This window comes from Takifugu rubripes, chromosome 22 (genome assembly GCF_901000725.2).
Source record: "Takifugu rubripes chromosome 22, fTakRub1.2, whole genome shotgun sequence".
Classification (NCBI taxonomy): domain Eukaryota; kingdom Metazoa; phylum Chordata; class Actinopteri; order Tetraodontiformes; family Tetraodontidae; genus Takifugu; species Takifugu rubripes.
In genome coordinates this window covers 13,093,128-13,116,394 of record NC_042306.1, presented here as the reverse complement: position 1 = coordinate 13,116,394, position 23,267 = coordinate 13,093,128, and the positions used below count along the sequence as shown (strand labels likewise).

General features: G+C 44.8%; 1 protein-coding gene across 1 annotated transcript; it reads left to right on the top strand.

Annotated features, from left to right (window-relative positions):
- Positions 1 to 167: 167 nt before the first annotated feature.
- On the top strand, positions 168 to 22,581 carry LOC101080087 (sodium channel protein type 4 subunit alpha B-like). Its single transcript, XM_029831182.1, has 27 exons — positions 168 to 255; positions 3,182 to 3,488; positions 4,093 to 4,211; positions 4,920 to 5,009; positions 6,060 to 6,188; positions 6,611 to 6,702; positions 6,791 to 7,033; positions 7,610 to 7,673; positions 10,698 to 10,839; positions 11,119 to 11,316; positions 11,395 to 11,580; positions 11,656 to 12,027; positions 12,111 to 12,240; positions 12,552 to 12,790; positions 13,109 to 13,282; positions 13,359 to 13,715; positions 16,103 to 16,504; positions 17,366 to 17,483; positions 17,569 to 17,723; positions 17,857 to 18,030; positions 19,550 to 19,672; positions 19,808 to 20,080; positions 20,168 to 20,221; positions 20,294 to 20,431; positions 20,514 to 20,618; positions 20,705 to 20,975; positions 21,067 to 22,581. Exons 2-27 carry the CDS (start codon positions 3,222 to 3,224, stop codon positions 22,296 to 22,298), a joined length of 5,847 nt encoding a protein of 1,948 aa, XP_029687042.1. The 5' UTR covers positions 168 to 255; positions 3,182 to 3,221; the 3' UTR covers positions 22,299 to 22,581.
- Positions 22,582 to 23,267: the final 686 nt, after the last annotated feature.

The window sequence follows — 23,267 nt, the reverse complement described above, 5'->3', positions numbered from 1 at the left end:
GACTGTTGAAGAGACGCTCGAAATAAGTAAACAAAAAAAAAACCTCGTGGCTGCTGTCCATGTATGTATAATGTGATCAGAGGACAGAGAGATTTGACCGGATTGGGTCTTTTAAAAAAAAAAAATTTTAGGACTGCGGTTTGAATTCATTATGATTATAAGAAAACATGGATTTTGCACGTGGAGTTCGGCTGTTCTTTCGAAATTCCAAAGAAATCAATTCTGGAAGTGATGCTGTAAATCTCAGAGTTTCATGTAAGTAAGGTTTTTTTTTTTTTTTCACTTCTTGAAATCTGAAGTCTTCTAATTGCTTGCTTCTGTGTATTTAGGATAAAACTGCACAAAATATTCAATATATGTTAAAACAGACGAATGAAAAATCATACTATGTTAATGTTTATCTAAAAATTAAATGAATATGGTATTTGTCAAAGTTTTCTTAGATATAATTAAAACTGTGTGCCTTAAATTACTTTTACCTCTATTTTTTTTTTTTTGGGGGGGGGGGGGTAACCAATTTAAATATCATGAAAACATATAATTTTATAAACAGTCTCTCTGAATTCAGATGGGGACATACAGATTACATAAGGACATTTAAAGCCTGTTTTTAAAGCGCTGTGGCGACATTTATGTGGAAATGTGATGAAGTGCCGCCCATATTTCTAATCAATTCAACATCCAAGTCACAGTATGTCCTCAACCTATGCATTTAAGCTATCTGCTGTAATTACATTGAAAGGTTTTTGCCAGAGAACTAGGTCATCAGTTTAGTCTGTGTACCTAGAATCAGCAGCTCGGTGAGGACACGCGTGCACGCAGTCATGCATGTCGGCTCCATGCAAAGACAAAAGTCAGAGGTCCAGTTTCTCCACTCTGATGTTTCAGGAGACCTTTGATACCCCAATGATTTAAAAAAAAACCCAACTAATTACATCACAAATTTAATCAATTCCAAGTTATATATTTGACATATATTCTACATTTTTCACATTTACCTGCATTTACTGTGAAATGTGTAGGTAAAAGAAAAGATGAGTGAAAAATAAAAGTATCAATTAAACCAAAAAGGTTGAATTTTTCCAAAATGTTGAAAAAGTTCAATATAGAATACATATTTTCTATTTGTCTGACTATATATTAAAGATTTAGATGAGCCCTCATTGATATTGTAAATGATGCTCTGCAGCAGGTCTGGAGAAAGTCAATGAAAGCATTTTTAATGTGACATGAACTCCTCCTTATTTTGGGAACTCTTCCCATAGTTTCCAGTTTGAGTCACCAATATTCTGCTGATTTTTGTCCTACACATTGAATCCTACACAACCTAAGCTTCATCTCAGGATTCTCTGAAAGTGGTGATAATCGTAGTTCTGCATTTCATTGAGCCCAGTGTGTGCGTGAGTATGTGTGTGTGTGTGTTTGTATGATCGCCTCTCAGTCTAATTATTGTAATTATTTGTAGTTATGAAGGCCAAATCACATCTGGCTGTTCTGGGAATTAAATTTCATTCAATTAAAATCTTCCCCCCTCGCTCTCTGTTATCTAATTCCCCACATTAGTGTTCAGCCAGAGCAAAATGGCAGATATTCCATTTAACTGCAGATTAAGATTATTGATATGGCTGTCCATTGTGTTTTATTAGGCTGAGTCAAACACTAATGAAACACTACTCCCTCCAGGGTTCATATCCCTTGAAAATGGACCTCAACCAATTTTTACAGGGGATTGGAAACACCTGGATTCAGTATAAGACAGGAGCTGATCTGAGATCAACCTGGGCCAAATAAGCAGATCAAAGCAGATAACTAGCGTCTGGTTGGACGAGCGGAGGGATCAATGAATTTGAGGACAGGAGGAGATGGAAGACTTACACAGCTTAGTCGATATGAAAGGGATACAATGGTATTTGTCTGTCGAAAGGGAACACACCATGTAATCCTCTTTTTGGAAATACTTTTCAGTTTTAATAAATTTAATCACTGCGAGAAACAAGGGCGAGAGTTTGTGGTGGTGCCAAGGTTGCTGGTTGTGGCCCTGTTCAGACAGAGATTATATAATCCATAGCAGTCGTTTGTCTTTTTTTATGGTAAGAGCGACTTTAACGGTGCCGAGGTGGCATTTTTAGGCCACTTTAACGCTCAGTGGTCCTTTAATATCCTATTATTATTAACATAAAACTCACCATTCAGAGTTATTTCAGATATCCTCACCATTGTGATGCACTACAGAGCAAATTTTCACCTTTTCAGAACTCAAGTGAACATTTCTATATTCATAAAGGCTTCCACAGTATAAATGGGGTATGCCTTTAAGCAAACCTGTGACCAGAAGGTCGTGGGTTAAAGTCCCCACAGTGGCTTTGGGACCCAGAAGTTCCCCAGAATCCTAAAGTGCTGGTGAAAACCCCAGTTCTGGGCTGCAGAGAGTGGAATTAATCCCTCTGTCTCCGGTCTGAGGCTGCCCTAGTTTAACAGAGGCAGTTGGATAACAGGAAGCTGATGGTCACTGCTAAGGTTAAAACAGTTTTTGTCCCTCGACACCGCCGTCTAATCAGATTCGCATCAGTTCAGCGTGTGACCTTGATGCATCCGTGCCACTATAGAGTTTAATCACGCTGATCTTCTCTTTATAGAAAAATTTGACCAAACTAGAATTGGAACACAACTTGGTACAGCAGAACACCACAAGTCAGTAGCCTGTGGCAGCTGAAGCCATAAAAGCTTATAGAGTTGATGCCATATGGAAAAAGATGCCATTATTTATGTTTAAATCTTATTCGCCAAGTTGAACTGTAAAATGATGCCAACACTTGTAAAATATTATAATCCCACTTCTAAATGGAAATGAAAAGAGCTGATGATTTCCATGATATTAAAGGTAAACCAGTCAAGATTAAAGCGTGGAGATAATGGAGGGTAGAAATAGACACGGAAGGGGCGGAGACTATCAGACAGGTGAAAATACTGAGGTCACAGGGTCAAGGAAGGGACGAGACAGAGACAGGATCAACACCACAGACGGACATCCTGACAGAAATCTCAATTATAAAGGTTAAAGGGCCAATTCACAGTAGAACCACAGTCCTGATAAAGTTCAGAGGCGAATCAGCGTTTAAAATAAGACCACTAATGACATCCCCCCGCTCCCCATGTGTCTTCTGTCCTCGCTCGCCTGCAGCTGTGAGTAACTTCTAGGACAGGAGAATCAGGATGAAAAGATGGCAGCCATGCTGTTACCAACGGGTCCTGATGGCTTGCGCCGGTTCACTCGCGAATCCCTGGCTGCACTGGAGCGGCGGATTGCGGAGGAGCAGGCCAAAAAGGCCAAGGGTTGCCACAACACTCACAAGTACGCAGACCCACTCAAACCCAGGATCGACCTGGAGGCAGGCAAGCAGCTGCCGCGCATCTACGGCGACGTCCCTCCAGAACTCATCGGGATCCCCCTGGAAGATGTCGATCCCTTTTACTACAAGAACCAGAGGGTGAGATCTTCCCCGTGTGTGTGTGTGTGTGTGTGTGTGTGTGATGTTTCGACAGACCGTTCTCGCGGTCCCTCTGATCAGCCGTCACCATTTCAGGCGGCTCTCTGCCACCAGGGCTGAGCGGTTGCATCACTTTAGATCTCTTTTGGGTACAGAAATAGGATTAGTAAGTTTTGATTTGCAGAGTAGATCAGGCTGCTGCCCATTAACGGTCTGCTTATGGAGAGATGGGAGGGGGGAGAAAAAAAAAAAAAAAAGGACGTGGCAGTCATTCTCAGAGTCTCTTTGTTTTGGCATGTGATACACTGCTGGATGGGAGGATTATCCCAAGATAGAAAATAAATAAATAAATGCCACATCTGTTTGGGAACGCTCAGCCCGCTTTGGAGTCGTCTCCATTATCCCGACCGGCCTCGCTTATGGCGTGCATGTGCACTTGCTGCTTTCTTGGAGGCCGAGGTGCTTACGGTGGAGGTTATAACAGGCGGCGGCGGCGGCCGCAGCCTCTCATCCCTCCAGAAAAGCCCCTGGATGCTGTTTTTACTTTCTGTGTGATGTTCGTGTTTCGCTCCTTATTCTCTTTTCTTCTCTCCTTCCTTTGCAGACTTTTATCGTACTTAACAAAGGGAAGGCCCTCTTCAGATTCAGTGCCACGTCCGCCCTTTACATATTCAGCCCGTTCCACTTCCTCCGAGCGATTGCCGTCAGAATTTTAGTCCACTCGTATCCTTTTGCATGAAGGAACAAACAGAGAAAAACTAATATGGAAATTTAATGCAACAGGTTGGTTTTCTAGCAGTCGCATCGAATACTGGTTGCAGATGTGACGTCTAATATTTACTGACCTGCTCCCACCCCCGCCGCTGTGGCTTTCTATTGGATTTTTTGCGTAGTTCCAAACAGCTTTGTAACGGTCCTCTCTGGCATCGCAAACCAAATTCCCTCATAAACCCTTGTTTAATCTGCAAAATGAAATAAGAGCAAGGAGATTTCACATCATGTGACAGCAGCCTATTAGTTCTCAGACAGCTGCTTCCCACTTTATATTCATTTGGGATCCTTTGGATCTCTGTCCTGCTATAATATAGACCATAAAATGTTTATTCAGCTGACTCGATCAGATGCATTTGTAGTTTCTGCGAAATTAAAACCGACTTTCACGAGTGAGCCGTTGACAGATTTGTGCTGCTTGAATAATTTATATGAAAGAGCGATGTCACCGCTGTCATTCACCATTCAATGTAATTTCCTTTTACTTTACATAATCTGCGTGTGTTCTGTGTTTAATGCCGTCGGCACGCTGATTGTTTATCCTAATGGCTGCATTTCATGGGATTATGAGAAACATCATGTCTCTATGTGCCACATTGTTGGCAAACGCAAAAATTCGACCTGCAGGCCAGGGCGCCGTTTCCTGAACCCATTCCCCAGGTTGTTCAGTCTGTTCATCATGTTCACCATCCTGACCAACTGCTTCTTCATGGCCATGTCCGACCCGGCGCCCTGGACCAAGTACCTGGAGTGAGTACCAACAGTTTTCAACAGCTCCCGACTCTGAAACTCTCTGTTCTGATGTGTAACTCTGCTTGGACTTGTTGTTTTGTTAGTGGTGTTTGGAGAATAAGCGGAGCTGTGAGTATATGATGCATGTACCGCAGGATGAGAAAATCAAAGCATGAAAAACGGGTCGATGACATCCAGAAATACCATCATGTGCTTGGTGTTGAATACGCCGGCGAGCTGTCGTCATCCGTGGGTCAAAGCAACGTTTAGCATGCAGCATGCTGTCGGCATCGAAACCCCCAAAATATCCATCACAACCAACCATGTCTTGGGGTCCATATCCTGCACGCTTGAGCTCACGCACACAACGAATCAGGGGCCTCAATTACCGTCACCACGGCAACCTGTGCTCTTAACAAGAAGCAGGGAGGTTGCTAAGTATGAGGAAGTGGCTGCTCACATTGAGACATAATTCAGAAATGTATTCAGACAACCTTTACGGTTGGTCCTTAATTGGAGTAAACGGTGAATATTTGTCAAAACCTGAGCAGCACTGAAACGGAAGAGCGTTTAAATTTCACTCCTCAGATACGAATAGCTCGAGAAGAGCGTTTCGCGCTATGAATGAGCCGGAAAACCCTTTAAGAAGGAACCGAACTGTGAAAGAGGCACGGTGTATCACATAAACTCCGTCTGGAAGCCTTAAAACCTAAAATACCTGTTTTCTAAGCAGCCATCTTCATCACAAAGATACTCTCTCATGGATTTTAGCAGTGGCTTGTGCAGCGTGCATTCTGTCCTTGTGACCTTGGGACTTCTAGGCCACCAGATTAAAATGCATCGTGGGGCCATTTTTATGATTATGTCGCTACCATTTTAATTTTTTACTCTAAACTGCTCACGCATGTTATTTTGCATTTTCCACTATCCACAGAGAAAAAGACCGACTGGCATCATGTCAGATCATTTGATCAGAACAAGTTCAAATTGCTCATTCTTTTGTCCATCCTGTCTTTGAAGCTGAATTCAGGAACTGAATGCCTTTTTCCCCCTGTGAATATCTTTCAGATACACGTTCACTGCTATTTACACGTTCGAGTCAGTTATAAAGATATTTGCAAGAGGATTTTGCTTAGTGCCGTTCTCCTTTTTGAGGGATCCATGGAACTGGCTGGACTTCACCGTCATTGTCATGGCGTAAGTAACGACGTTTCCGACGTTTACAGCCAGACAACGTGAAAATAGGCGGCATCAGTATTTACTTGCCATGTAAAAGTGTTCTCCGGTCATCTCCGCACACCTGCCTGATAAGCCTGTTGTCGGGTCAAAGGTCTGTGGGCCACCACTGTCTACAATATGATGCTGTAGCAGATTAGACGGGTGACCTTGTGACCCTCTAATACGGCATCGTCCAGGCTATAAGACATTTGCTGTGTTTGACAACAGCAAGATAAAACTCCATTTAGTGCAGGTCGACAGGCTGAATAAACAGTAATTCATGTGTTTTTGGCGAATTGATGGTTTCCACGGCTTATTTTGTCAAGCAGCAGTGATCTGTGCTGCAAAATGGATCAGAAAAGCTAGATTTCAGAAACCAACCTCCTTGTGTTGTGTTCCAGTTATGTGACAGAATTTGTTGACCTCGGAAACGTCTCAGCGTTAAGAACCTTCAGGGTACTAAGAGCACTAAAAACCATCTCGGTCATTCCAGGTAATGTGCCCGTCACCCCGAACCATCTCCCGTAGTTCTCCTAACTCGTCCCAAGCGTGACTTTTCTATCCTCCCCTACTCTGTGAAGGCCTGAAAACCATCGTGGGCGCTCTGATCCAGTCTGTGAGGAAGCTGGCCGATGTCATGATCCTCACCGTCTTCTGCCTCAGCGTGTTCGCCCTCATCGGCCTGCAGCTCTTCATGGGCCTGCTGCGGCAGAAGTGCGTCCGGAGCCTCGGGCACTGCATCAACTCCTCGTACAGCTCCACCGAGTCTTTCCTCTGTAACAACAGAACCTGGAGCTCCCAGGAGGATTTCCTCAGCAGCGAAGGTCAGCCTCATTAGATGCTTGATGTTAAGCCTGTGCTGTACATCATTAAAGCCTTTTGAGGAGAGCTAGACAATGGGACATTGTTAAGTGCACGAAAAAGAAAACCTACCAGCGCCTGTGCATAAATGCTTCCTCTAGCCTATGCTACATGTACTGTGGACCTTAATGCTCGGCATAGAGGGGTTTCACACCCGTACGTTGTGAGATAGAGACAGATAAGCACATTCTTTTCACTTAAGGCTTTCCTTTCATACTTATCAACGTGCAGGACACATGCTCTCCCACTTGTAAGGTGCTTTTCCAAGGGATCAGGCCAACTTTGGAGGGTCTCCTTTTCTGAATTAAGCCCCAACAATGGCTTTAATCCCAAATACCATATTCTAAAAGTTCATCAGAAAGAAAGCGAGTTTCTTTAGATATGAAATAACCTTGTGTGTGTGTGTTTGTGTGTGTGTGTTTGGTGGCTCTGACAGACCTTTAATTGAGAAAACATTCAGACACAAAGAATCCCTGCCCTGTTACTCCAGATGCCGTTAGCTTTAATTTCGTTTCTTCAACTTTCTCCCGTCTTCGTAGAGAACTTTTACAAGATTGAAGGAGCGAAGGATGCCTTAATATGCGGATATGGAAACGATGCGGGGTAAGTGATTGATCACTGCTTTCCCCCCTGGTAATCCGTTACATGACTTGTCTGCATAGAATGTCTTCCAAACCCCTGTCAGGTCAGGTGACATCATCAGCAGGGGCGCACACACAGTTGTTTATGCAGAGAGATGGCGGTAAACGACATCTAAATGTGATTCATGCGCACATTATATAGGTAAAGGAGCCTGTCGGAGAGTGGGGCGTAGTGTGAGAGAGGCTGCACACAAGGCAGCATGTGGCGTGGATAATCACCACGGCTCCACTGGAGCCCTTTACTGAGAAACATGGAGATGCCAGCTGGAGAGAGGGAGGTCTTTGGAGATTTCATCATCACAAAAGCTTTATGACATGATTAGGTTAACCAGATTGTTGTGGATCACCGCCGCGGTCGCTATAGCGAATCCTTTAAATTAAGCTGAAACAAGGGTCGATTTATTTATTTATTTTTAAATAAACCTCTTCCGGTGACCTTTTTTTTGTTATTATTCCTGATCAAAATGCACAGCCGAAAGGCATCCAAATATTGCTACTCAGGCTGGGCGCCGAATAATCCTATAAATCCAAATGCTTTTCAAACAAGCACAACAGGAGGACTCTGGTCATGCCAGGCCCAGTTCAAGGGTAATAGTAAACTAAATACCCATCTGTGTGAGTCTGAAATCCTGCAGCTCCCACAAATGGCTTCCATTAGGTGCTCTTGTTAATGATGCGAGATAATGGACGACAGCCACTTTTAACCAAACCAAAAAAAAAAAAAGACTAAATAAATTAATAAGCAGCGGAAATACACAAAGAAAGGTGCAGATATAGTTTTGATTACTTTTTGATTTTAGTGATAGCAGATGCTTTGGTCTAAAGTGACCAAGCAACAGAGACCAGCGTGAACAAACTACCACCTTAAAGTCCTGAACTACCGAGTGCAGAGTTCAGAGTTAATAAACTCCTCCCCTGATAGTTTGATGAGTATTTTACAGACACATGGTCATCTCCCAGAAGGAATAATCAGATTTCAGTCAATAATAGGATGTAATGAAACAGGCACCACTTACCTGTAGGAGCTGCTGCTCGCTTCGGCCATTTGTGAAGCTTTAACGGAGCTCTTTTTAATCTTTTTTTCTGTGCGTAATGGCAGTTTTAGTGGCTTTTAGACTGAATGACTGCAGGATTAATCTCTGCGTGCCCCTTTACTTTTTTAACTTTGCTCGGTCATCACCAAAGAACACGTCAGCTTGATGTCAAATTCCAGGACCAGGTTACATTAATGACTCAGTCCTGTCAGGTTATGGACTAAAGCTACCCGGAGGACTTGTGTTTTTGTCCGTGATGATGGAGAAAGTCGACACTTCCCGAGGCTCGCTGTAGAGACGGGCAAGATATTAAGCAGGTCAGGACGGAGGACGTAAAACATAGAGGATGCTTAATCTTTTGAGTGTATTCCAACAAGTAATCCCTGAGTAGATTTCCAAATTAAAGCTTTGGATACGTTGCGATGTCACACACAGTCGCACACAACTACAAGGAAGTGTGGTGGGGTGCGTGTGCACACGCACACACTCATCTGACAATATTAAACAGATGCATCAAGTTAGGCGGGTAGCAACCGGACGACAATGCGCTGCAACCTTCGTTCGTCCGGGCTGGGCTTTGATCCTAAAGCCACTGTGCATCGCTCAACTTTTGCCCTTTGCTGGAGGGATGCAGGCGTGGAACCCCCCCCCCCCCCACACACACACACACACACACGCGACAGATGGTCCTCTCAGCTCCGACACAAACTACAGTAGATTGATTACGCGCTTTCCATACACTGTTGCTCATGCTGTCTACACAGGATTGCTCGTAAAACAGCGCCTTGAGATGTGATTTAATGTATTTTCTAAGTTCGTTTTACGGAAATCACCCACTATAAATATCCTTAGGTATCTGACATTGGTGTTTTTTTCCTGATTTAGACGGGCAAAAGTTTCCGAATAATCACAAAGCAGTTGAAGTCAAATACTTGTTGAAAGGGCGGGAATTCTCGAGGGTAGAAGAGTACCAGGAAATGTGCTGCACAGAACGTTATGTAAGCGCTCCCTGATTTGATTAAACAGTCTGGTCTTCTCTTGTGGCCAAAGTGCCACGCCATCAGTTCCTCCTGCGGGCCGTGAATGCGTGGAGGTCAGATGGGCTCCTTTGGCGAGGGCGCGTCCCGGCGGAGCTCAGACCGGGGTCAGTCCATCTTGGGCCGTTAATCATTGGGTTACTCCCAGTCTTTCCTGCAACAATCACAACTTAGTTCTCTCAAGTTCTCTGAAACAGATCACGAGACCTTCGGGTGCTCTGTGCGTGCTCTGCTGACACGGAGCACCGACACAGGAACGAACAGATTGGCGATGAGCTGAGCAGTGCGGCGGGGAGAAGCAGTGGCCTGGCAGGAAGATGCTGCTGGTCACACGCAGCCTCCTCTGCCCCCACTGTCAGATATTAGCGACCAGTCCTGCTTAGCTGGCTGCTTGGTGAGACCTACAGCTGTTCTCACAGCAGCGCTCCGCCGCCCAGCTGTTTCCCGGCCATTACGAAATTATTCCCCGCTCAGATTGACATGGCAGAGCAGTTTGTTCTCCGCTGCCGGACTTAAATATTTGCTGTAATAACGCCACGGGGACAATGAAGAACAGAGCGCAGAGCTGAGCAGTTTTTTTGAACGGCAATTTGATATCCATCTGGCTCGATGTAATCCCCATCACTCTAGTCCATTTTAGTGCTCCAGCCTGGAACAAATTTCAAGAGGGCTCTTCATCATAGGGTTGATAGCAGCGCTTGTGCTTACCAACTCATCTGCTTCCCCACACATCAGAGTCAAAGGCCACAGAGCCACATGTAGATACCGGACACATTATAACCCCAGGAGTCTGCACGCCACGCGGCCATCTCCGCCCCAGCTGTCTTAATGATTTGACTGCGCAAAAGCCTTTGTTTATCATTGTTGTCCCAAAATCACCTGCCCTCTGTTTTCCAACCACTTTTGCACTTTCAGGAAGTGTCCAGATGGGTTTGACTGCCTGAAAGTAGGACGGAATCCAAACTACGGCTACACCAGTTTTGATACCTTTGGATGGGCTTTTCTGGCGCTCTTCAGGCTCATGACACAAGACTGCTGGGAGAAATTGTTCCACCAGGTGGGAAAAACCCAAGATTCTCGTGGGTTATATCCAAATTTCTGAACAATTAGCTCATGACAAGATCCACTCAAAGTACCTAAAAAAATGTGTAAAAATTGCCATTATATTCTGAGATACCTACTAGGAGTAGCATGCTATCAGGCTAGCACTGAATAAAATTAGACCTTTAAGAGTGATTTTAGGATTTAAAAACCAAAACAAGAAAATAAAAGAAATAACACGAAACAAGTTTTGTTTGTTTTGTTTTTTTTAACAGGTTTTCTTTTCTCCCTGCAGACTTTGCGCTCAGCTGGGAAAACATACATGGTTTTCTTTGTTTTGGTCATCTTCCTGGGCTCTTTCTACCTGGTCAACCTCATCCTGGCTGTGGTGGCCATGGCCTATGAGGAGCAGAACCAGGCAACGATTGCTGAGGCCTGGCAGAAAGAGAGGGAGTTTCAGATGGCCATGGAGCACCTTCGGAGGGAGCAAAGAGTGGGTTGAATGCGGACACGGGGGGAATATTTTCCAGCACCTTCTCAAGTGCAAATTGGTAATTCTTTGCATGTCCAGTTGGCAGCTAAAAGACAAGCGCAGGAGACGGACTCGGTGTTGTCTCCGGAGCTTTCTCCGTTTTACCTGAAGGCAGGCAGCATACGTCGGAGCAGCAGCAGAAGAAGAAGGTCACACAGGACGCTGTCTGAGGAAACGGCGGGGGAAGCTTCAGAAGAGAAGTTTGACGACCCAGATGAGCCAATTGTACATCGCCCGACCTTTTATTTCTCTCCTTTGGTCGTGGTTTTCTCAGCTAATCCACCTTCTGTGTGTCTGCAGCCTCCTCTGTCCCCCCTTCCGGCCCACCCTCTGCTGGCCACGCTCTCCGCTCATCCTCTCAGCACGCGGAGAGGAAGCCAGGTCAGCATCTTCAGCTCTTTCCGAGCTCGGATCAACTCCGAGGCCGACTTTGGGGACGACGAGTACAGCGTCCACGGGGACGCCTTCAGGAGTCGAGCCAGTTCAATGGCGACACCTTGGAAGAGAAGGACGGGGAGCGTGCGCAGCCACTGCTCCCAGATCCTCAATCCCAGCCTAAATGTGAACGGCAGGCTCAACATCTCTCTGGACCAGAATGCCGTCACCACCCTGGGCCTGCACACGCCCACGTCCATTCCTGCTCCCAGCATGGAGCGGGTCAGAGAAGACACAGTGAGCGACACCACCCCCATACTGGCTCCACCACAGCAATAACAGTTCATTTGAATAAACAGCCTGTGCTTTCTGTCTGGCAGAGGCCCACCCATGCAGAGGACGCAGCTGTCAGGCCTCTTCTGCAGCCGTCTCCGACAGTGACCGAACCTCCCACAGTGCACAGGAAAAGAGGGCTGAGCTCCGTCAGTTTTCTCAGCGATGCCATGGACGGTGGGTCCAGATTAATGTTCATATGTTTCTGAATACTCTGGTTTAGCTGCATGAACAATACTTTATTCGTATATACTATACTTCTATTCTTATATACTATAATACTATATAATTCTAAATAACTAAAGATGAGATATCCTTTTTCCTAATTTCAGAGATTTACCTGTGTACAAAGGCGCTAGTTTAAATCCAGATTAGCATGCTAACATGTAGCATCAGAGGCCAAAGATCATGCCCGTGTGGATTGAAACCTACTGTGTTTGAAAGCAAAAGTGATTTCTTCAGCAAATTACAATAATATCTGTGTGCAGAGTTGGAGGAGTCCAGGCAAAAGTGCCACCCCTGCTGGTACACGTTTGCCAAGAGGTACCTGATATGGGAGTGCTGCCCCTGGTGGAGGCAAATCAAAGAGTGGGTGAAGCACATGGTGATGGATCCTTTCCTGGATCTGGGTATCACCATATGCATTGTGCTGAACACCCTCTTCATGGCCCTGGAGCACTACCCCATGACTGAGGAATTCAACACTATGCTGTCTGTGGGCAATCTGGTAAGGGCTCTTTAATGACTGGGGCGGGCCAGTTTCCAGCACACGGACCACTTCATTTAAAGTGTTGGGTTAAAAGTGACTGAAAGCAGAGACGAGAGAGGAGGTGCTTTGATGCAGATAATGTGTCTCTATATCAGGACGTGGAGTTTTTTATAGCCAGTGTTGAGCAGGACAAACGAGGGCGCGTTGACTCGTTAGTGTGTTTGCGATTATTCCCTCATTATGCGCCTACCCCCCCGCCCCCCAATGAAAATTGTTGATGAAGAGCAGTCGTTGCGTCTCCTGACATGTCTTTCACCCGTCCGTTTGGTTTGTAAGGTGTTCACTGGGATCTTCACAGCCGAGATGGTGCTGAAACTGATCGCACTGGATCCCTACTACTACTTCCAACAGGGCTGGAATATCTTTGATGGCGTCATCGTTTGCCTCAGTCTGATGGAGCTGGGGCTCTCCAACGTAGAGGGACTGTCTGTCCTGCGGTCTTTCAGACTGGTAACGTCAAAATCACAATCTTGCAAGGTGAATTCTGACCGACAACGATGAACTCTCACCTCCATTTCTTCGTCAGTTGCGGGTTTTCAAGCTGGCGAAGTCGTGGCCCACCCTCAACACCCTCATCAAGATTATCGGCAATTCTGTGGGCGCGCTGGGGAACCTGACGCTGGTGTTGGCCATCATCGTCTTCATTTTCGCCGTGGTGGGAATGCAGTTGTTTGGGAAGAACTACCAGGACTGCGTGTGCAAGATCTCCTTTGACTGTCAGCTGCCCCGTTGGCACATGAAGGACTTCTTCCACTCCTTCCTGATCGTCTTCAGGGTGCTGTGCGGCGAATGGATCGAGACCATGTGGGACTGTATGGAAGTGGCTGGACAGCCTCTCTGTATCCTGGTGTTCATGTTAGTCATGGTCATCGGGAATTTGGTGGTAAGAATTAAAGACATCCTGAAGTATCTATCTATCTATCTATCTATCTATCTATCTATCTATCTATCTATCTATCTATCTATCTATCTATCTATCTATCTATCTATCTATCTATCTATCTATCTATCTATCTATCTATCTATCTATCTATCTATCTATCTATCTATCTATCTATCTATCTATCTATCTATCTATCTATCTATCTATCTATCTATCTATCTATCTATCAAGGTAGTTCAAGGATGAATACATAAAACAAATCCTCCACTGCAGTTGTATATTTTACCTTAAGCAGTCTGTTTTTTAAGCAGATTATTTGGATAATAAAATGACAGTTTAGCTGTATTTTTATTTTCTGGAGCAATAGAGGACAGACAGGGGAAGCTGAAAAATAATAACAGTGAAACCGTTTAGGTCTTTTTCTTTCTTTCTTTTTTTTATTGGATTTGCTGACAATAACGCACAAAACGACAGGGGAGGTCCGATGGGAGAAATCCAATTGCGCATCGCTGCGACCAACTGTAACTGCTCAAATCCACATGATGATGTCAGCGGTAATCAGGGATTACGTGGTACCAAGGAGGATTGGTGTTTCCATATTATGGCGACCGGACATCCTTAAACAGTTGCCGGTGGCTCGGGGTGCTTCTTAAAAACCCCTGTGTTGGAACAATACACGGGTCACGAGGAAACAAGTTGTGTCATCGTGGTCATCTTGCAGATTAGCATTAGCAGCCTCCCTCCTGAATCATGTCTAGCCAACATATAAACCATCTGTTTCCCCCCTTAGTAATACATGTATGTATAGAGAGGGAGATGCAGAAGCAGAAGCCACGACAGACATAATCTGAAGTTGTTTATCTGCTGCTAATGAAGATTTAGAGGTCCAGCTGTGAGCTAAGGTGCGTTCAGGAGCTCTGCAGCTCTGCAGCTACTCTGGCAGGATGTAATGCCACTTGCAGAAAACCGGTTCCGGAGGGAAAATCTCATCCGACAGGGCTGATGCCACTCTCCGCCATCGCAAGGAAACGTATATTTGATTGTCCACGCATATGGTGACTTTCTGTCCAGCTGTGTCCTGCAAGCTAATGTTAATAAGATTAAAAAAAAATCCCAGGAAACGCAGACAGCTGGCAGTGGTAGAATTATGATAGAGTGGCATCAATAACACATTTGTTTTCAAACGATGACTGCGATTATGTCTTTATCGCTTCATTATTGCCCCATTAGACACTTATTACATGCTAATTATTCACATATTTCCAATCCGATGCTCTGATATTTCTGTCTCCGAGCACTCTTCTGGTTAGAGTAGCGCAGCATAGCAAGAAGGTTGCAGGCTGGTCAGTTTGCCCAGTCTCCCTGGGCCTGTGTGGGGTTGATTGGCTGCCCTTGTGTTCCTGTGTGAGCGTGTCGGTCGATGGTGTGTGAGCTTTCTGTGGGTGACAGACGACCTGTCCGCTGTTCCTTTCTAAGACTCCAGCGCTGATTAGAAATAAGTGGCGGCGAACAGATGATGATGGATGGAGAACTCTTAAATATCTGTAACTGCTGAGAGGACAACTGATTTGTATGACTGCGCATTTGTAACGTGCACTCAGAATGCTGGAAAACATGGTTATTGATGGGGACTCGTTACATTGGGTGTTGTCACAACAGTAAGATGGCAACATTTGAATTTTATAATGCTTTTGATTTAATCAGCCGCTCTCCCAAAGTAGAATCAGCAACCATCTAATCTTTGTCCTGACTTACTCGGTAGCTAGAGCTAATTAATCCACTGAAGTATGGGGTCAAAATTAGTGAGTTACTGAGTCAGTTTGTAAAAAATAAAACAAGAGTTGATGCTCAATGTAAAGTTGAATTGTCTTTGGAGTCATCATGACCGACTCCTGTTGGGTTTTTTTTTTTGGAGAGCAAAGTAAAGATCCCGAAAGTGCTCCTTATAGAGTCTAATGGACAGAAAGCCCCTCTGCACTTGAATCATGGGAAAGCTGTTTATCCGTAGGATTATCCAGGCTGCTCAGGGGCGAGAAGGTCGGAGGGCGTTCATCACTAATCATCCGTTCATGCTCCCCATCTCTGACTGATCCTTACCAACTGTGCCCAACACACACACACTCACGCTTGCAAACATACACACTTAAGTGTACGGAAATGGCGTCAGTGCTGCTGCTCTCTAAGCTAGGAGGCAGATTGGGGTTGGATATTTGGTAACTTGACTTCAGTGTAGTGGAAAGCACCCAGCGCCATATGTGTCTCAGAATCTGGTGGGAATATGACATTTCCAGAATATTATTCCGCATTAAGTGCACATCCTCTTGCTAGGATGAACAGTTTGATGCTGAGCACGGGGCAAACACAATCTTTTCTGTGATATTCAACAGGTGTTGAATCTGTTCCTGGCCCTGCTGCTCAGCTCCTTCAGTTCTGACAACCTCTCTGCCCCCGATGAAGACGGCGATCTGAACAACATCCAGATCGCCATCGCCCGAATCACCGTCGGCGTCTCCTGGCTGGTCTCAAGCGTCACCAACGTCTTCAACCGCAGAATCAAGCACCGGAAGCCGAAGAGCCAAGAAACTCATCAGGCCGTTAAGCTGGTCGTAAACCACGTGGAATGCAACGGCGGAATTTACGGAGAAAAGTACGTCATACCAGAGGAGGACAGTTACATGACCAACCCCAACCTGACGGTGATTGTTCCCATCGCCCCAGGAGAGTCCGATGTGGAGTTCCTGGAGGAGGAAGAGAATTCTGACACCTCGGATGATGAAGACAATAAAGAGGTACGTGGGTCAACCCCATCGATACTGTATGTGTGGGCTCACATTGGAGCACAAAAGACTTATGGTTTATTATATTCTTGTACATGTTAAATGACATTTATATTTATTTATTCTGGGGGCTTCTTATGTGTTTTGGGCTTTGGCTGAAAATTTGCTGCAACTATTCATAATAAAGGAGCAGCGCCACGCACAATGTAGCCTCGATGTCTATATTTAATGTTCACTTTGTTCATTTTAATATCATTACTATGTCAGACTATGACAAGATATTGTTGGAAGTGGAGTTTGTGCCACTTGTTTTAGAAATATGAAGTGTAGCCTTGGCGCTGTCCTGTGGGTGTGGGTTCAGGTGGAGGTAGTGACACGCCTGCCCTGCCTGACAGGCAGATAGCATCAGGCCAGATGTGGAGCCGGCCCCTGCAGAGTAGATTACGCAGACACAGCTGAGCTTGCTTTGCTTTTTCCCTGCCGCCCTCCACGGGCTCCACATCATACCAGAATTATGCACCCGGGAAAATGGAAATAAAGGCTTATGGGAGCTTAACTAAGCCTCAGGATCGGCTCAGAAACACTTTTTCAGTGCTTTGTTAAATAATTGCAGATTATTTCAATCAACTGCTTTGTTCATTTAGAACAATATATATAATGTCTATATAATATCTATATAAATATAAACCAAACTTGCAAAATTCAACAAAGCATCATATATTTTTGCTCCTAAATCCTCCCAGTGGTATGATGTGGTACTGCAGCAAACAATTCAGTATTATGTTGCAGTTTGGAACATTTTCTCTATTAAATACTCTGTTTCACCTAGTTCTTGGAAGTTTGTAAATTCTAATTAGACTTTTATCCACCCAGGAGAAGATCAGTCTGTCTGAGGGCAGCACAGTGGACCTGAGGAAGCCTGGAGAAGAGCTGGACAACTTCTCAGAACTGGCTGAAGAGAGCATGGAGCCGGAAGAATGCTTCCCAGAATGTAAGTCTTTTAACACCACATTATTAATCTCCACACTTCAAAAAGTTTGTGATCCGAGCTCCTTTGCTTATTCCTCCCCTCTTAGTTTGTGTCAGACACTGTCACTGCTGTCATATCGACGTCACCCGCGGTCTGGGTCAGGCCTGGTGGAGGCTGAGGAAAACCTGCTACCAGATCGTGGAACACAGCTGGTTCGAGACCTTCATCATCTTCATGATCCTGCTCAGCAGTGGAGCCCTGGTAGGTGGCGCTAGCACCTGTTAGCAACACTTTTAACCGCCAAGGGGGTGATTTTAACAAACTTTCTGCTGCATTTTACTGCTTGTTTGCTAACACATGACACTCACATGCTCCCAACCCTGGTCTGCTGCAGGCATTTGAAGACATCTACATCGAGAAGAGAAAAGTCATAAAATTGGTTTTGGAGGCTGCCGACAAGGTATTCTCCTACATCTTTGTGCTGGAAATGTTCCTCAAGTGGATTGCTTATGGCTTCAAGAAGTATTTCACCAACTACTGGTGCTGGCTGGACTTTCTCATTGTGGATGTAAGTGACCCGAAAACTGTGTGACTGTGTATTTTATTTTTTTAAAAACTGCTTCAAAAAAAGGAAACATCAAGGAAAGTGCTGGTAAACGTCATCTTAATCACAGGGAAACGCTTATGTACATCTGCAGCGACCATAAACGTGTTGTCGGCTTATCTTAAACAAGCCCGACCCATGTGGCGGAACAGCGGAGATCACAGAACAGCTCTTTTTAGAATGTTACGATGTTACGCCGCATTCTGCGAGCGTTTGGTGCAAACTGTTGGGTCAGATGGATGTAGCTGTGTAAGTCTGTAGTCTTCCAAAGTACTGGGGGGGGGGGCATCGGAGGCCTGACCTGACCTCTGATTTCACCCGCTGCTACACAGGTCGCCACCGACCGCTCTATTGTTAGGGTAAGTTGTAGATAGCCGGTCCCCCGGTGAGTATGGACTCAGATTGGACTCTTGCATCCGCATCCCAAACTCTCGTGTTTCTTCACTCGTAAGTGGATTCTGCCGCGATATCAAAAGCCACCGTCCTGTTTCCAAAGCGGATAATGACCATTTTTTGGCGCCAATCTCTCAACTCAGGACCTTGGCTTTCATATCAAAAGCAAATGCATGTAGACGAAGGTTTATCTACAGAAGATCTTTTCCCGCAGCATTTTGAATCTTTTAACGTGTCGATTCGTTCAGAAATACTCAGGAGTGCTGTTTTTTTTATGCCTGCTCTTCAGAACTATGTACATGATGTTTGTCCCGATGAGATATAACTTTCTCTTATTGTGTTTTTCTATTTTTCTGTGGGTACACTGGAGCCAAACACATCTCTGGTTTAGAAATTTAAAAAAAATATATCTTCTTTAGATATTTATATATATATATTGAAAAATCTCATGCATAAATAGACTTTTATAAAGAAACCCACAGGACCTCCTTGGTCCAAATTTGGTTTTCATTAACTTATTCGACAAATTGGATACAAATTTGGCAAAGATGGATACGCATTCTTTATAAAAATCCCTCTATTTGATATATATACATACCCTATTGTGTATGTATATATAGCTGAGGATGCACGTATGGACACTTGTCTATATGTGCATACTTGTCCGTGTTTTGTCACCATCTCTCATCCCATTTTCATTCCTAGCTGCCACCCAAGGGTCATTCAACAGCGGAATGCCATTTGTTTTGTTTTGGGTGTAGAATAGAGTGGACGTCTAAATTTGCTTTTTGCAACAACCTAAATTTATAACTCAAAATTCAAAAGTCTTCCTAACTGTGGAATGCCCCATAATACGCAAAGAACTCAAACAATTTTGGCTCTTTAAATGTTTTGATTTTGTTTCTTTTTTAGTTTTAAAAAAACCAACCTGTGTGCCAGTTTTATATGCAGCTCTCTGACTTCTGGGATCATTTTTATTCTGATTGTGACATTACTAAAGTCGCTGCTTCTCCAATGCTGACGAACTAGAACTGGTGCATCCGATGTCGTGTCATCTCGAGGTTTACGATCCTCTTAATATTTCACACAGGTCTCTTTGATAAGCCTTGCTGCAAATTCACTGGGATATTCCGACTTTACTGCCATCAAGTCTCTGAGGACACTGCGAGCTCTGAGGCCTCTAAGAGCTCTGTCCAGATTTGAAGGCATGAGGGTAAGATAATCATTTTTTATCATTTATAGGCTATTTATCATCTATTTAAAGGACTTTATGATGAGCTGGATGGTTTTATATTTGTTTCGGAGCGATGCGAATTTCCTAACTTGCATCTTGTGTGTGGATCACCAGGTGGTGGTGAACGCCCTGATCGGCGCCATCCCCTCCATCATGAACGTGCTGCTGGTGTGTCTGATCTTCTGGCTCATCTTCAGCATCATGGGGGTCAACCTGTTTGCCGGTAAATTCGGCAAGTGCGTGAACCGGACGGGCTTCATTCACAGCGTCTCGGTGGTCAACAACAAGTCGGACTGCCTCGCCATGAACGACACCCAGTTCTACTGGACGAAGGTGAAGGTCAACTTTGACAACGTGGGAATCGGCTACCTTTCCCTGCTGCAAGTGGTGCGTTTTCACCAAACCCTTTTTTTTATCACAAGTTTTTCCGCGACTAAAACCAGTCCGGTAATGTTGCGCAATGTCACATAACAGGCGACGTTTAAAGGGTGGATGGAAATCATGCACGCAGCCGTAGATTCAAGAGGAGTGAGTATGAGCGTCCGATGGCCCGGCTGGTACAGATGCCGTGGTAACCACATAGCTTCCGCGCTCTTTCAGGTGGAGGAACAACCAATCAGGGAAATCAACATCTACATGTACCTGTACTTTGTGGTCTTCATCATTTTTGGCTCCTTCTTCACCCTCAACCTCTTCATCGGCGTCATCATTGACAATTTCAACCAGCAGAAACGAAAGATGAGTATCGACGGCACATCTGGGAGGCGGCTCAGATGCTGTTCTGTCAAAATAATGCTTTCTTTTTTTTCTCGTTTTGTACTTAGGTGGACAGGACATCTTCATGACCGAGGAGCAGAAGAAGTACTATAATGCTATGAAGAAGCTAGGCTCCAAAAAGCCTCAAAAGCCAATACCGAGGCCAACGGTATATGAATTCAAGTTCATCATCCTGGCTGAAACTATACCTGATAACGTGACGAGCATGACTCATTTGGCTGCTGTCTGTCCTAGAATATCATCCAAGCTTTCTTCTTCGATCTCGTGTCCAAGCAAGCCTTTGACATCATGATCATGATGCTCATCATCGTTAACATGGTGACCATGATGGTGGAAACGGACGAGCAGTCCGAGCACATGGAGGCCATCCTCAACAAGATCAACCACGTCTTCATCGTGATCTTCACCACCGAATGCCTCATCAAGATCTTTGCCCTCCGCTGTTATTTCTTCACCATTGCATGGAACATCTTTGACTTTGTGGTGATTATTCTCTCAATTGTGGGTAAGCAGAGGCGCGCCGTTGACTATTAGCTCAGCCAGAAGGTTTGAAAGTGTTCTGCACATAATCAAAATCATTTTCTTTGCCGTTCCAGGGATTGTCCTTGCAGATCTCATTGAGAAGTACTTTGTATCTCCAACCCTGTTTCGAGTCATCAGACTGGCGAGGATAGGACGTGTACTTCGACTTATACGTGCAGCCAAAGGAATAAGGACTCTCTTGTTTGCCTTAATGATGTCCATGCCAGCTCTGTTCAACATCGGCCTCCTGCTGTTCCTCGTCATGTTCATCTACGCGATATTCGGCATGGCCAATTTTGCTTACGTGAAAAAACAGGACGGGATTGACGACATGTTTAACTTTGAGACCTTTGGGAATAGCATGATCTGCCTTTTTCAGATCAGCACATCAGCAGGTTGGGACAACCTTCTGAGTCCCATAATGGCCAATTCCCCAACGGAGTGTGATGTAAACTTTGTCAATACGGGCACCAACACCCGGGGGAACTGCGGCAGCCCTTCAATGGGCATCGCTTTCTTTGTTAGTTATATTATCATTTCCTTTCTCATTGTGGTCAACATGTACATAGCTATCATTCTGGAGAATTTCAGCGTTGCCACCGAGGAGAGCACCGAGCCGCTGAGCGAGGACGACTTTGAAATGTTTTACGAGGTTTGGGAGAAGTTTGACTCTGAGGCCACGCAGTTCATTGAGTTTTCCATGTTGTCGAACTTCGCCGACACCTTGTCGGAACCGCTCCGCATAGCCAAGCCCAACATGATCAAGCTGATCTCAATGGACCTTCCCATGGTCAGCGGGGACAGGATCCACTGTCTGGACATCCTGTTTGCCTTCACCAAGCGCGTCCTGGGGGAATCGGGCGAGATGGACGCCCTCAAGCAGCAGATGGAGGAAAAGTTCATGATGACCAACCCTTCGAAAGTTTCCCACGAGCCCATCACGTCCACCCTGCGGCGGAAGGTGGAGGAAGTGTCCGCCACCATCATCCAGAGGTGCTACAGGAGGCACCTGGTGCGCCGGCAGATGAAGCAAGCATCTCACCTCTACAGGCAGATCAATCAGGAGACCGTGGTGGACGTGGAGAACGCACTGGAAACGGAGGGACTGATAGCCTCCATGATACAGCACTTTGGACCAGTGGAGGTGGAGGTCCTAGAGACGACAGCAGATACTGAACTGTCCTCACCACCTTCCTATGAAAGCGTGACCAGGGCAGGCAGCGATCTCTCGGAGGTAATGAGATCCATTTCGAGGGACACCGAACAGGAGGACCCAGGTGAAAACTATGAGGAAACGTTCCTCTGAGACTCGGTCGTGTAGCCAGGGCTTGTGCGGTTTTTGCTTTGTTTACAGCAGAGAGTAGAAGACAGGGTTTTATAAAGGCTGTGGAAATATGCAATACTGTAAATTAGGTCACAGCCTCTGTTTCAACGTTTGTTGCACAGTCAGAAGCTCCCTGAAACAGCTTTAGCGGTCAGTTTGTTCACCCTGATACACATCAGAAATACAGTTAACACAGCAACAAGACCTTCTGCCCATTAACTTCAGATGGCGAATTTATGTAATAACTAAATTTGTGATGCAACATCTATAGGGATTATTTTTGCTTACAAGCATTGTACATAATTATCTCAACCTGCTGTCAATCATTTTCCAACCAAAACAGCAAAAGAAAAAGTACTTTTTATGGAGAATGTGGCTACCTCAGGGTCCTGAGACAAAACAAACCTTGTTCACCTCTATTTTTTAAGCACCTGTAATTGTAAAACCTAATAAAAATAATCGGTGTATGAACCAATATTTTTATACTGACTGCACCTGTTCGAGCAATTTGGAACACTTGTTCGCTGTAATCGTATAGGCAAGCATCTTATAAGAGCAGTCACCCCAAAAAACAAACATTACTGAGCGCTAATGTCAAGGAAGAGATAAATGTTCTTGTGAGTTGCTAATTTTTTTAAACCAAAGCCTCCATTTGCTCAAGTATTATAATTCAAATTCAACCAAAACGTGATACCCCCCCCCCCCCCCCCCCGATTTTAATCATATTTCTCCACTTATATGCACTTTTGCCCGCATATCTTTAAAACTTAATGTATACATAGAAAAAAATGGCAAAGTCAAATTCTTTTGTCGAAAATAGCAGCAAGTTTCGCTTACATGCACATTGACAATGAAGGGCTGTGTGTATTAATAAATCCCCGAACTATGTGCCTGTTTTTGATTGTCGTCCGCACACTGAATCTTTACGAACGATTGAACTGAATCTGATGG

Excerpts from the sequence above, each read along its gene's own strand:
- LOC101080087 (XM_029831182.1), top strand. The coding sequence starts at position 3,222 with ATGGCAGCCATGCTGTTACCAACGGGTCCTGATGGCTTGCGCCGGTTC. Across the intron at positions 13,283-13,358 it reads TCCTGCGGTCTTTCAGACTG|TTGCGGGTTTTCAAGCTGGC; the intron begins GTAACGTCAAAA and ends TTTCTTCGTCAG. Across the intron at positions 13,716-16,102 it reads TGGTCATCGGGAATTTGGTG|GTGTTGAATCTGTTCCTGGC; the intron begins GTAAGAATTAAA and ends GATATTCAACAG.